Source organism: Eumetopias jubatus, unplaced genomic scaffold (assembly GCF_037043125.1).
Source record: "Eumetopias jubatus isolate StellerSeaLion01/CBP00866 unplaced genomic scaffold, mEumJub1_p1.0 scaffold_172, whole genome shotgun sequence".
NCBI classification, from domain to species: domain Eukaryota; kingdom Metazoa; phylum Chordata; class Mammalia; order Carnivora; family Otariidae; genus Eumetopias; species Eumetopias jubatus.
In genome coordinates, this window is record NW_028274978.1 from 24,062 (window position 1) to 37,198 (window position 13,137).

Sequence of the window (13,137 nt, forward strand, 5' to 3'; positions counted from 1 at the left end):
CCTGGGCGTGGCTCAGGGACTCCATCCCGCCAGGGCCGCACGGGTGCTCCAGCCACGTCGGCCCCTTGGACACCCGGCCACAGGCCCTTGTGCGCATGCGTCCCAGAGTCCGGCAGCCTCGGGGAAGAGACCGTTATCGGTCGCCGCCCCTGGGCGCCGGACGGAGCCCCAGCTGCCGAGCCGCTTGCGGAGGCCTGCGCTCACACCTCCAGCCTTTCCCTCGCAGCTGCCCCAGCGAGGCAGGGTCCGGGGGTGGCGAGGCGGGGTCCGGGGGCGGCGGGGCGGTCCCCAGAATCCTGAACCCGCCTCAGTCGGGGAAGGGGCCGGTCACGAGGTGTCTGTGCCCGGGGATAGAGGCCCCCGGGGCGCGCCGGGGGCGCTGAAGGCCCTAGGTGTGGGGATGGCCGACGAGGCTGTGCGGGAAGGGGAGGAGCGATGGGAGAGAGAGGATGCCATCCTGGTGGTGGAGCTGGTCCTAGTGGGGGCTGACCTGAGGTTGGTGCTGCAACTGGCCGTGTTGGAGGGGGAGGACGGAGAGGACGAGGAGGACACGGAGGAGGCCGTGGAGGAGGTAGACGAGGCTGACACGGAGGAGGAAGACGAGGCTAGGGAGCTTGAGGAGTCGGAGGAGGAGGGGGAGGGGGATGGTGAGGGAGAGGAGGCGGAGGAGGAGGGGGAGGGGGAGGAGGAGGAGGAGGAGGCTGACAAGGCTGTGGAGGAAGAGGGCGACGAGGCTGTAGTGGCTGAGCAAGAGCAGGGGGAGGAGGAGGAGGATGTGGACAGGGAGGAGGAGGGGGAGCCTGAGCATGCTGAGAAGGAGGAGGCTGAGGAGGCTGAGCAGGAGCCAAGGGCGGAGGAGAAGCCCGAGGAAGAGGAGGAGGTGGAGGGGCCTGAAGAGGCTGAGCAAGAGGAAGGGGAGGAACAGGCTGAGGAGCAGGCTGTTGTGGAAGAGGCTGAGGTGGAGGAGGCTAAGGAGGAGCATGTTGGAGAGGAGGTGGCTGAGGCAGAGGAGGCTGGGGAGTGCGAGGAGCCTGAGGAGGGAGAGGAGGCTCAAGAGGCTGAGGAGGAGGCTGAGCACGAGGACCAGAGGGAGGAGGGCCAGAAGGAGGAAGAAGGGGCGCAGGAGCTGCAGGAGAAGCAGAAAGGGGAAGAACAGCCACAGGGGCGGCGGGGTCCGATCCCGTCCCCGCTCGAGGCTCTAGAGGCCTTGCAGTCAGAGCTGGAGCCCGAGAATAAACAAGCCAGCAGGTCCTCCTCTCGGCTCAGACTGAGCTATTGTCGGAGGCGGCAGCGTCACCTGGAACACCGAAGCGCCCTTATCCGGGGCATCCCTGGCTTCTGGGCCAAGGCTGTATCCTTGACGCTGTCATGGAGGAACCCGGATGTGGCCGGGCTAGAGCAAGAGGAACTGAAGGGAGGGGGCCGTTGTGTATCAAAATACATCGGTTGGAGAACCCCCCTCAACCCCAGCCACACCCCCGGCCGCGCCGCGGTGTGGGGGCCACGCTCATGGCCTGGTGATCCCGACAGCCTCAACATCCTCGTTCTGGGGGTGGGGTGGGGCCTGTGGGCCTCAGAGTGCTCTTGATGTGGGAAGAGGCACTGGAAGACCAGTGGGGGAGTAGGAGCAGAGGTCCAGCTCAGAATTAGGAATTAGGAGCCGCTGCAGGGCTTCTTCTCACAAACAGCTGGAGGCAAAGCTCAGGTTCCCCTCGGGGAACGCAGCAGGCCAGTGGCTGTGAGTGCCCACCTGCTCAGCCTGAGGCAGGAACGTGTGCTTGTCCGGAGATGAGCTAGTTGTGTCTGGCCGTCAGCACAGGAGGATGAGCTGGGGAGGGGGGTGTGGGGCGGGAGGGGTGGTCTCTGAGCATGCACAGCTTCCTGTGTGAGTGCCGAGATCTGCAGCATCCCCTGTGGGGACCCAGCGGGCCTTGACGCAGCCCGTGGGGAGGGAATGCAACCCGGGGAATCAGAGGGGAGGCAGTGCCCGGCCGCTGTCCAGACTTGCTCTGTTGTTGTAGCTCTTTCATCTCCAGCCCTCGGAGGGTCCTTGACTCACAGCAGTTTGTGAACCACCCCCAGATGTCAGCCGTGATCAGTAAGGAAGATGAAGGCCTCCTTGGCTACATGACGGATTTGAAGGTCTGGCGTGGCAGACTGAGACCGGGGCGGGGGACGGGAGTGGGGAGCGTGCCGAAGTGATCCATCTCTGAAGTCAGGACGGGGAGGTTCTGCTGGACAGAGATTTCACCCCCGTCTCCCCCACTCTGCCACCCAGCAGGTGGAGGATCTCAGGTTTCCCCGTGATTGCCGCCAGATCCTGCTCTTCTTTCGCAAGAACCCCTACTTCCGGAATGAAGTCGTTGTGAAGGAGTATGTCCTCAGCGCTGCTGGTAAGAGGCCGCCGCATGGATGGGCGGCCACAGGGACAGGAGGGGGGTCGAACCCGATTCTTTACCCGGTGCCTTCTCACATCCTTGTCTTCCGGCAGGGTACGGGCCTTCTCATTCCACTCCCATCCAGTGGCACCAGGATTATGAACAGGAGGCCTACAGTCGCAGGGACCACAACACCAGTCTTAACTTCTTCAACTGGTTCTCTGACCCCAGCTTTGCCAGCTCTAGCAGGATAGCCGAGGTGGGGCCCTGTGACAAACAGCGGGAAGGACCCTGCTGGGCTCCCCGGCTGCTTGGGATGGGCCTCTGAGCCCTGCCCCGTTTCCCCTGCCAGATCATCATGGACGACCGGTGGCCCAACCCCCTGTTGTACTACATGAGGAAGAAGGCCCCAGGAGAGGGAACCGAGAGGAGGACAGGTGAGGGACCCAGGGTGTGGATGCCAAAATGTGCGCCATGGGGCTGTGTGGAACCTCGGCTCCACCAATGGAGACCCTGAGGCGTAGAGGAACTCTCCAACGCAGGGACCCCGGGTCAAAAGGGCATCACCGTCAGAGAGGGAGATTGGACAAGTGCAGTGCCAAACGGCTTCTGCCTGGGGAATCTTGAGGCAGGCGGGGCCAGGCAGCATCCATGAGCAGAGCTGGAGAGGCAAAGGCGGCTCGGCAGCTGCACTTGGGGGAATTGTCATTCCGGGGCCATGAGCCCCAACCTCAGGTCTCCTAGCATCGCCTTACACTTAGGCCCACCAAAGTTGCCTCCCGTCATGCTTGGCAGAGACATGTGGGTATCCTGGCGCAAAGGCTCACCCCGCCGCCCCGTCACCTTTCTGTGTTGGTCTGGACACCACCGTTGAACCCTTCATTTCCATAGGCAGCTCCTTTCCTCACGCCCCCAGGCATGCCGAAAGCACTGGCCAGGGTGCACAGATTAGTTGAATACATGGGTGGAGGAAAGGTAAGGAGATCACAGTCAGCAGCAGGGAGTGGCATGGGAGAGGGACCGCCGTTCCCAGGGAGGGCCTTCAAACCCTGAAGCAACCTTACCTATGGCCCAGAGAAGGTACACACGGGTCTCCTCCTGTGTGTGTGTGTGTCTGTCTGCGTCTCGGTGTGTCTGACCCTCCCAGGGAGCATCAAGAATTTGAGATGAATATGAGGGAGCATCGCACTTGACCGAAGCCAGTCCAGAAGCTTCAGATGCTCAGGCCAGTTCCTCTGCGCAGGAAGTAACCGAAGACTGGTGCGGGGGCGAAACATGGGGCAGATTGAGGCCCCAGGAGCCCTGGAAAAACATTGAAAGGTTGATAAACAAGGTCAAGTGTGCTTTGTGTGTGTGCACGCGCGTGTGCGCTGGCGCTCGGGTGTGCGCGCTCCCCTTTGGGGATGGGGGTCGGGGAAGGGCCTGAGCACATCGGCCTCATGTGGGTGTTTGACTTCTCTGCCTGGGCATTGCCGGCCCGTGGAATGGCTCGGCCTGTATGCTTGCCCAGAGGGCTAGGTCACACATGCGTGGGGACTGCATCCCAGGGGGCAGAGGTCCTTCCCCTGGAGGTGCGGGGGTGCTGGGCAGGGAGCGGAAATGAGACCAAGGCCCGCTCCCTGGGGCTCATCTCTTCCCTGGAGAAATGAGGACGTTCAAGGAAAGGGAGCGACGAGCCAGGGCCAATGTGTGTAGGACCCAGGTTCAGTGGATGGAGATGACAGTCGTCCAGGGATGCTCCCTGGTGGGTGACCTCAGACACATCCACTGCAAACGCCACGGGGGAGGCGGGGGGAGAACCCAAGGTTCATTACTCAGTTGAGCGGGCGCTGGAGCTCTTCCTGGGCCTAGGAATGCGCACAGGCTCTTGCTGACACGGTCAGCCTCTCAGAAGCAGCAACGATGATAGTGAGTGTGGGTCAGGCCTGATGGCGGGACGCTGGGAGAGGGGACAGAGTGAGGTGGGAAGGTAGGAAGGATGGCACTCTCAGTCGGGCACAGGAGCCAGGGCGAGCGTCTAATCTGTGGGGAAAGACACGCATACACACACACACACGCACAGATGCACACTCAGGGGCACAATCACTCACCCCCCATACAGACACACTCTTTCAGGCACTCCCACACACTGACACCCACACTCACTCTCACTCACCGCCCCACCCACACTCCTTCACTGACCCACATCCCCTGACATACGCCCACTCGGTCCCTCACTCAGGCACACACTCACTCAGCCCCCTCCCCCACAGGCTCCTTCACTCACATGTCCTGACACTCACACACTGACGCACCCATGCTCCCCCAGAAGCCCTAGGCCCCTGTTTCCCTAGGGCCCTCGTTTGGGGTCCGCCAGAGTGCAGACAGTCCGAGGGGAGGGGCGGGGGTAGCACGATTGGTAAGTGCAAGGGACGGGCCACTCACCCGTGTGCTCTCTGTCCCATGATGACTCTGGGGCTGATATCCCTTAGCCTTCTGTGCGTAGGTCCATGGAAAGACCTGGAGCATACAGAGCAGCTGTCTAACGCCACACCCAGGAGGCGGTGAGGTGAGCCACTGGGGTGGTTTCCCCCAAGCGGACGTCTGCTTTCCTGAGATGCCTCTGCCTGGGGAAGCTGGCAGACGACCGAGTCCGCTGCCAGTAGAGTGGGGAGATGTGAGCGTTTGCCCCACGAGGCTCTTCTCCATCCCCAGCTAAAGTGGCTGCAAGGACAGCAGCCCTGAGGGTGACGGACGATACTAACATTCCTGCCCCCCACCGCGCCGCACCCTGTGAAGCTCCCCGCTCCACAACTTCCGGGAAGTACGGCGGCTCTTTCCCAGAGGAGGGTTTGGCAGTCAAACAGCACGGATGCTGCTTGTCCCTTTCAGTATGCAGGACAGATCGCCTATCCAGCGTCAGGTTGTGGATTTGATGATCTGTAGGACCTAGCCTTGCCCCTTCCAGGGTGGGAAGAGGCGCCTGAGGCTCTAGGACGGAAGGCTTGGCTCTCTCAGACTGCGGGGAGACTGGCCTTCTCAGCTTCTTGGTCTGTAAATGCCGGGGTACCCGCCAGCTGGCCATTGGCTCCGCTTGTGCAGGTCAGATGAAAGTGTGACCTCAGAATCCGCAGCGGGACCAGGATAGCTCCCATGTTGGCGCACGGTCTGAGGGTTGTCCTAGGCTGGGCCGTTTTGGTGGACCGCAGGGTGTTCCTCTACACTTGTGCGGTTTGCTCGGGTGTTGCTGAGGACCAAAAGATTGGGGGGAGAGTTGGGCATAGGGGCCCCCACCTCTCAGCATCTCTGGCCAGCGCTCGGGCAACGGCGTGACGTTGAGGCCCGGCCCGGAGAGAAGGGTCAGGCGGGGGTGGGGGGCGGACGCTTTGGGAGATCAGGGAGCCCCAGATGTCAGGAGTCAATTGGATGCTGAGGGCGTCAGGGCCAGGGTCCCCAACAGGAAAGCGGGGAGCCGGGACAGCTCAGACAAAACTGTGCTGGCGTCCCGTTTGACCGCTTGGATAAGACCATGAGAGCATCCTGTCTAGCAGGCTCTGCAGGGGTGACCTTTCCAGCACGACCCAAAACCAAGCCACTAACCATGACACATCCGTCGCTGTCACGAGCTGAGGCACTTAGTCTCGAGATGTCGGCCCACAAGACCCATCATCACGGTAGACGGGGGCGTGATCCAAGCCCTGATTGGCAACACTTTGGCAACAAATCCACAGGCGGTCCACACTCAAGGTCCTGGAAAGAGCTTATAAGAAACCCTAAGTCTGAACGGGAACCCAGCAGCCTTCTCAGGGACTTTTGTACTCTGGCTCAATAAACTTTCCCTGCTGCCCAGTGCTCTTCGTCTGGTCTACCTCTTCCTTCCTCGAAGCAGCGCGGCCAAGACCCCAGGCACTAAGGGAACAAAACTCCTGTAACCCAGAGTGCAGTCTGATCGGAGAGGACCGCCTCAGGAATTCATGAGCGTTCTGGCTCCATGGTTCTGAAGCACGTGCTTCAGTCCCTGGCCTCTCTGGGTCTTCGAGTTCTTCTCTGCGTAAAGGGTGGATCGCGGGTGTCCCACTTTGCCCGTGTTTCTGTGTCTTCCTGAGCGTGCCTTGCCTTGGTGTGTCTTGGCCTGGCTCTGCCTGTGCCGTCATGTCTCGGTTCTCGCATCCACGCCTGAGCCCCGGACGGGCACACCTGCGCCCCCATAAGTGCCTTGGGCTTTGCGAGTCTCGCTGCTTTGCTCCAGCTGCCGGGCTGTTGACCTGACTTGCGTCTGTTGTGAGAGTTCCTGTCTCTGAGTCTGTCTGCCTGTGGATTGGACCCCGTTCCTTCCATTTCGGGATCGGAATCCTGGCCTCCTCAAAACGGGCAGGAGGGGTGGGGGTGCGGGTGGTGCTTTACTAATCACTGGTGAGCCCTGTGTAGTCCTTTGCTGCCCGTACCGTATTGGGCGCTGTGACACCTCCTTCAGTACAGATGAGCAGCCACACACCGAACCACCAGTCAGCGAGCGGCAGGGATCAGAGTGGCCTCGCTTAGGGCGTAAGGTCACTCTTACTCCGTCCTCCCTCTTCCAACTGCTCTCTGGCCTCGGGCCTAAAAGGTCAGTCTCTTGCACGGAGCATAGACTTGGGCAGCTTTTCAAAGGCAGAACGTTCTGCTGTTGTGCACATTGAGCGGGTTGCTGCCTACCCTCTTTACTGACCAGGGCAGATTGGCGTCCGCTGATGCACTACTTGGTTTCTGCGTACCCCGCGACATTTCCCATCCTCAATGCCTCCGTTACTTCCTCCTCTGGTGTCTCATTCATGTTTTAGGTACATGTGAACACTGACATCTTTGACACCGCAGGATGGAGCTCTGCTCGGCCTAGGAGAAGTTTGAGTTGCAGTGTGTGTGAGGGAGGTACGCAGGGTCGCGTCAGGGACGTGCGGGTGTCCGTCACGTCCACGGGGTCCTTCCTGCCCCCTTCGTTCTGAAATCTCTCTGCAAACGCTTGGCTTATCCACACGCTAGGGACACAGCCAAGTACGGTTTCCTGCAGGCCTCGGGCACCTTGGGTCTGCAGAACTCCTGCGCCTGGCTGACCTGAGTCTTCATACCCTCGGGCCGACACCTCCCCCTTGTGCCCTCCCCACAGCCCTCCCCCACCCTGTTCACCACGTAACCTCAACTTTCCCCTCTGGTTGCTTGCACACCTCGGACTTAACTTTCAGCTTCCGCATTCATGGGTGGTTCCATCCAGTAGGCCCCCTTCTGGGGCTGGCTTCTTTCACTTTAGCACAGTGCTTTACCGCATCTACGTTGAACGCACCTTTTCGGTGCTCCCCCCTCTCACATTGCAGCAAACACCTTAGCCGGGGGGGACCCAGGTCGGCCAATAATACGGACTTGGTTGGCGTAAGGCACGAGGGGCCTGCTCCCGGCTGTCTGTCATGACTCCACGGAAGGGCATCAAACAGCATACAAGATACAGCTCTGTGCGTGCTCAGCTGAGGAATGCAGACGGATGCCTGCTTGGACGGATTTGTCTTTGGGGCCAGATAGGCAGCCCAGAGTACTTCCATACTCAAATCCTGCTCTGGTGTTTGTTTTGCATGTACTCTACGGGGTGCCTTATTTCAGGCCAGCAGCTTGACTTAATGGACACACGGACGCGCTTCATTTCGGCAGGCCGGACTCTCCTTAGCATAGAGCCCCGCCTCCCACCTCCATCCCAGCCCCACCCCTCCGGACCCACGGGCTCATCCTCCCACTCCTTCTCCTTTTGTCTTGTGAACATTTTCTGGGTCATTGGTGCCGAACATCGCCTGCACGTTACAGTAGTTTATCTCTGAACCTGCCGAACGTATCACGTACCGTGTTCTGGCCTCCGTGCATCCGTAGGGGAAGCTGGCTCTTCCTCTCCCTGAGGCTCCCTGGTGTGTGATCGGTCAGTCCCAACTCTGTAGGCTGCCAAGAGACATGTCTCTGCCTCACTGGTCCACTGGCCTGGGCATCTCTTGGGAGCGTGCCTTCCACTAGGAGCGCACCGGACTCCTTGGATTTGCAGAGTGAGTATTGTGGGCCAATGTGCAAAGCCCTGTCACCTTAGGTCTTCGTGCAACTGCTGCGTGACTAACTCCCTCCCACCTGACTCTGGCGTTCCCGACTCGTGCCTGCCGGTGGTGGGCATGAGGGTTTCCCGCAGACCTCTGAGAAGCCTTCACTTCATTGCTTTGGGGCTTTGCCTCTCCATCTCACCCCGCATGACCTCGTGGGATCTGTCTGCAGGTCCACAGGTGCCTTCAGATCTCCTCTTGACGTCCAGGGAGGAATGTTTCCTTTCAGGCTGTAGGCTTTGCACTGTACAGAATTCAGCCTCCCTCCCTGCCTCCGGCCGTCCTCGCTTCCTCCCTCTCTCCCGCCCCCCTCCCTCCCTGTCCCCATGCCTCCCTCCTCCTCTGCCCTCCTCTCTCCCTTGCACCCCCTCCTCTCACTCCCTGTTCCTCTCCCTGGGCCCACCCTCTCTCCTCCTCTCCTTCTCCGCGCTGCTCTGCGTTGTTATCCGTGCAGGGTCCCCCGTTTGCGTCGACAACTAGAGTTTGAAACGGTGACGCGCTACCGCCCAGAACCGGGCACTTCACCCCAAGGGGGCTCCTCCGGCCTCTTTCCGGTCAAATAGCCCCTCCTGCCACGGGCGGGCCGACTCATTTCTCTTATGGACGGGAGGCCCTCCCACGGTGCAACACCAACACCCTTAGCCTTGCCATCACCCACTGGGCCTTCCTCCAACCTCATGCATCGTGCATCGTACACATTCCAGAATGCCTCCCTGCAGCGGACCGGCATGAGGTGTGGGACTGTCACCAAGGACATGCTGAGTACCTGAGAAAGGGCAGGCTGTGCTGCAAGTACTCACTTTGCCATCTGCTCCCTGGGTGGCACTCCACTGAGTGAGAGACAGACCATGGAAGAACTTGCAGCAGAGCTGGGGCAGCCAAGACAGCCACAGCTCCTCAGCAGGGCGATTTAAAGCAGGCTCTGTGGACCATTAGGCTGGAGCTCGGACATCCCTGGCAGTTAGGGTGAGGCGGGAAGGCAGACACAGGGAAAGGGAGCGCAGAAGTCAGACAAGGAGGGAGAAAGCAAAGATGAAGGGCCCAGCAGAGGAAAGTATGATAGGAGCGAGAACTACCAGTGGCTTTAACGAAAGAACACACCCAGAGTTATTACCCTTTAGGCTACGTGGGCGGCCCATTAGCATGCCACCGAGTCCCAATCGCGGACCTCACCGGGGCTGTGCCGGTGGTTGTGTAAGCACAGAGGTGACCTCGGACCTTGGCTCCTTGTTAATTTCAGGCCAAATATCTGTGTGTGGTTCCTCTCTTTGTAGGAGAGGCAGGCCGTTGGGGCGGGGAGGTCCCTGCGTTCGTGATCCTGCTGGGCAGCCTCCTGACTCCCTCGCGCACCGGTCGGGGAAACGGGGGAGTGCCATGTGGACAGCCATGTGGCGGTGGTTGGAGCACCGGCTGATGACTTCAGGGCTTCGCCCCGGCGTGACTAAGAAGGGGCCGGGTGAGGTTTCCGGGCGGCGGGCAGTCACCCTATTGAGCCGCTGGGTTTGAATTCCCCGGTGCCAGTAGCGTGTTCCCAGGGGAACTGATGAGAAGGTGAACACGAGGTTTGTGATAGCAGGGACCTCCCAGGAATGGCCTGGGAGGTGTCAGTGAAGAAAATGGGCAGGGACCCGTCACGGACGCCAAAGCTGAGCAGATGCACTTGCGCACCGGCTCCCACGGGGGCGAGGGGCGGGGCCAGGTGCTGCCACGCCCACCGCAGTGCATCTGGTGGGTTCCCGGGGCCGGTGAGCGTCCTGGGCGTGAGGCCGGGGTTCCTTCCCGCGAAGGCCACATGCGCCCCCCCGCCCCGCCACCCAGACGCCACCGGTCCCCAAGGCTTTGTGCGCATGCGTTCCCCAGGCCCGAGGCCTCTGCTAGGTACGGGCCTCCAGCCGTGGGCGCCAGAGCTCCACCTGCCGGCCGCTTGTGGGAGCCGCGTGCTCGCCCCTCCAGCTCCTTCCCTCGGTGGCTGCGGTGGTTCGGTCCAGGGCCCCATGGAGAGCGAGGCGGGGTCCGGGGATGCCGGGGCTGCCCCGGCATCCTTGGACCAGCTTAGTCCGCTGCCGCTGAGGGGGTCGTGGGGAGGAGGGGGCCCGTGGGGAGGCAGATGCCTGGAGCGAGGCTGGGGTGCCAGAGGCCCTGGGGCGGGGGGCATGGCGGCAGAGGCTGTGCGGGAGGCTGAGAACCGGCACCGCAGAGGCGAGGCCGGCCCGGGGGAGAATTTGGTGGCCCTGGGGGGAGTTCTCACCTGGCTCGCCGGAGGGACATCATATCCAGTGCATCCCAGGCCGTATCCTTCCTCCGGCTGGTGGGGCTCGGCTGCTGTGGAGGATCACCGAGAGGAGGGCAGCAGCATAGCCACGGCCACGGCCATGAGCGCTGGGGGAAGGGCTCTTCGCCCCCTTCCCTGGTGGGAGTGGGCCCACGATCCCTACAATGCACAGCAGAGGAAGCCGGGGCGTGGCAGGGTTGAGAACGCTGGGGCTGCGCCCTCTCCAGACCCTGTCTGTGCAGAAGCTGCGGGCGGAAGCTTTGGACTCCCAACAGCCTTGCAGGGTTCAGGGAACACGGGTCAACACGCTTCGACAAGTAGTGTAGCACGAAGCCCGCTTGGCTCAGAGTAGATATTGGAAGGAAACGTTTGCATGGGGCAGACGGAGAGGCTGCCCTCCCCCCTTCCCTGTCCTTCAGAGCCTGCGTGGTTTTCCAAATTTCCAAAGTTCAGGGCTGACCCACAATGTCGTCCACTCTCGGGTTGCCAAGCCAGTCAGCCGGCCGCCTCGCTTCGGCCGACCGCGGGAACCCAGACACGGCGCTGCCGGGATGCTGCAAACTCTGTCTCCACAGGCCCCACACAGCCAGGCCGGGACCCCAGGCCCAGGCGCCTACCCGCACCTTTCCTCCCTGCCTGTCGCTCCCTCTCTGTGTCCTCGCCCGCCCTCTCCCCCTGTCCTCTCTGCCCTCCCTCTGTGTCCCTTCCTCCCGGTGTGCGGTCTCTCTGTCCCTCTCTCTCTTTTCCTTTCCCCCTGCCCCCACCTACCGCTTTCCCTCCCTCACTCGCTGACTCTGCCAGGACCACCCTTTGGGCCGTGGGTGCGCAGCCATGCTCCAGGTGACACGAGCGCCCCCCTCCTGGGCACAGGAGGCCCCTCAAAGTCACGGGGCTTCAGGCAAACACACAAGCAATCCCGGCCGTGACAGTGGGACGGGGCACACCCAGCCGTCCAAAGCAGTGACTGCCTGCAGGCCACACGCACAGGCCAGGGGGACGTGGGAACAGAGCGCAGTCAGGCCCTCGGCCTTGCCCTGTCGCGGGCAGGCAGCCTCAGAGGTGCTGGAAGCCAAGGGACTACCCAGGGTGAAGCAGGTGGGAAGAAAGTGCAGGTGCTGACGAGGTTGGGAGGGCGGCAGTGCTTGGCGTTTCTGCACTTTTGCAACTTCCGTCGCTTCCTCTCAGCCGGGAAGGTCCGGGTGGCTCCTGCCTCTCTTTCCGTAGCACGTGCCGGCGAGGCTCCTTGACCCAACGCAGATCCTGAAACACCCCAAGATATCAGCTGTGATGGGTGACCAGGACAGAGACGTGCTCAGCTACATGACCAATTTGGAGGTCAGTCCTGGGAGACGGAGGCTGGGGGAGGACCGGTGGGCGTGGGGTTTGAGCAGGAGGGGGCCGGGCAACGTGGTTCAGTGCTGCAGCCAGGCAAACAGCTCGGGGCACCTAGAAGACACGTTCCCCCTTCCCGTCCTCTTTCTTCGGCGGGGCAGGTGGAGGTACTGGGCCATCCCAAATACCGCTTCAGTTTGATGTTTTCCATTGGAAGCAACCCCTACTTCCAGAACAAAGTGATCATTAGGGTGTATCGCCTTAGCATTGCCGGTGGGAGTGAGCTTGAGCTTCGAGGATGTTCGGGGCGGGCGGGGGGGAGCACTTGGGAACGGGAGGGGAGGTGCGTGGGATCTCCAGCATGGGGTGGACCAGGCCCAGGAGGGAGACCGGCTGGGAGGTTGAGAGGAAGAGAAGGCGAGAGGGCGTGGGTCCTAGGCCGTGGAGAGCCTCTCCTAAATTTTCCCTTCCTGCAGGATATAGGGCGAGTTGTTCCACACCTGTCCAGTGTTTTGGGACTATGAACATGGATCTGCCTGCCACAGGCACGACACCACCAGCCTTAACTTCTTCAACTGGTTGTGTGACCCCAGCGTCCCAGGTTCTAACAGGATCGCCGAGGTGGGGCCCCTGGCGGCCTTCGTCGGCCGGGCTGATGCCCGAGCCCCGGCTGCTTGGAACGGGGTCCAGGGCCTGTGCTCAGCTGGCCTGTTTCGCCTACCAGGTCGTCATCGAAGACCTGTGGCCCAATCCTCTGCTGTACTACCCGAGTTAGGAAGGCATCCGAAGGGAATGAACTGCGAGGAGTGCCTGTCGGTGAGAAGCCAGGGCTGCTGGGTCCTGACTTGTGTGTGTGGAAGTTGCCGTGGGACAGGCAGATTAGTGGTGGGGAAACTGAGGCTCAGAGGAGACTGGGCCCCAGCTCACCCAGGGAGCGGGTAGCAGGGTGAGAAGTGAACCTAGGGGAACTCAGCACACATCCAGGTGGGTGCGTCCATGCGGGCAAGTTCAGGCCCCCCATGCTGGCAGCCGCAACGTCCCAGGTCACACGGGAGAAGCAAGGTTTCTCCAC

General features: G+C 61.6%; 1 protein-coding gene across 1 annotated transcript; it reads left to right on the forward strand.

The window, feature by feature from the left end:
- The first annotated feature begins 95 nt into the window (after nt 1-95).
- On the forward strand, nt 96-12,840 carry LOC148161532 (testis-specific Y-encoded protein 3-like). Its single transcript, XM_088020791.1, has 9 exons — nt 96-326; nt 1,124-1,351; nt 2,065-2,142; nt 2,282-2,393; nt 2,492-2,637; nt 2,731-2,815; nt 4,864-4,921; nt 12,611-12,686; nt 12,790-12,840. Exons 1-9 carry the CDS (start codon nt 96-98, stop codon nt 12,838-12,840), a joined length of 1,065 nt encoding a protein of 354 aa, XP_087876917.1.
- Nucleotides 12,841-13,137: the final 297 nt, after the last annotated feature.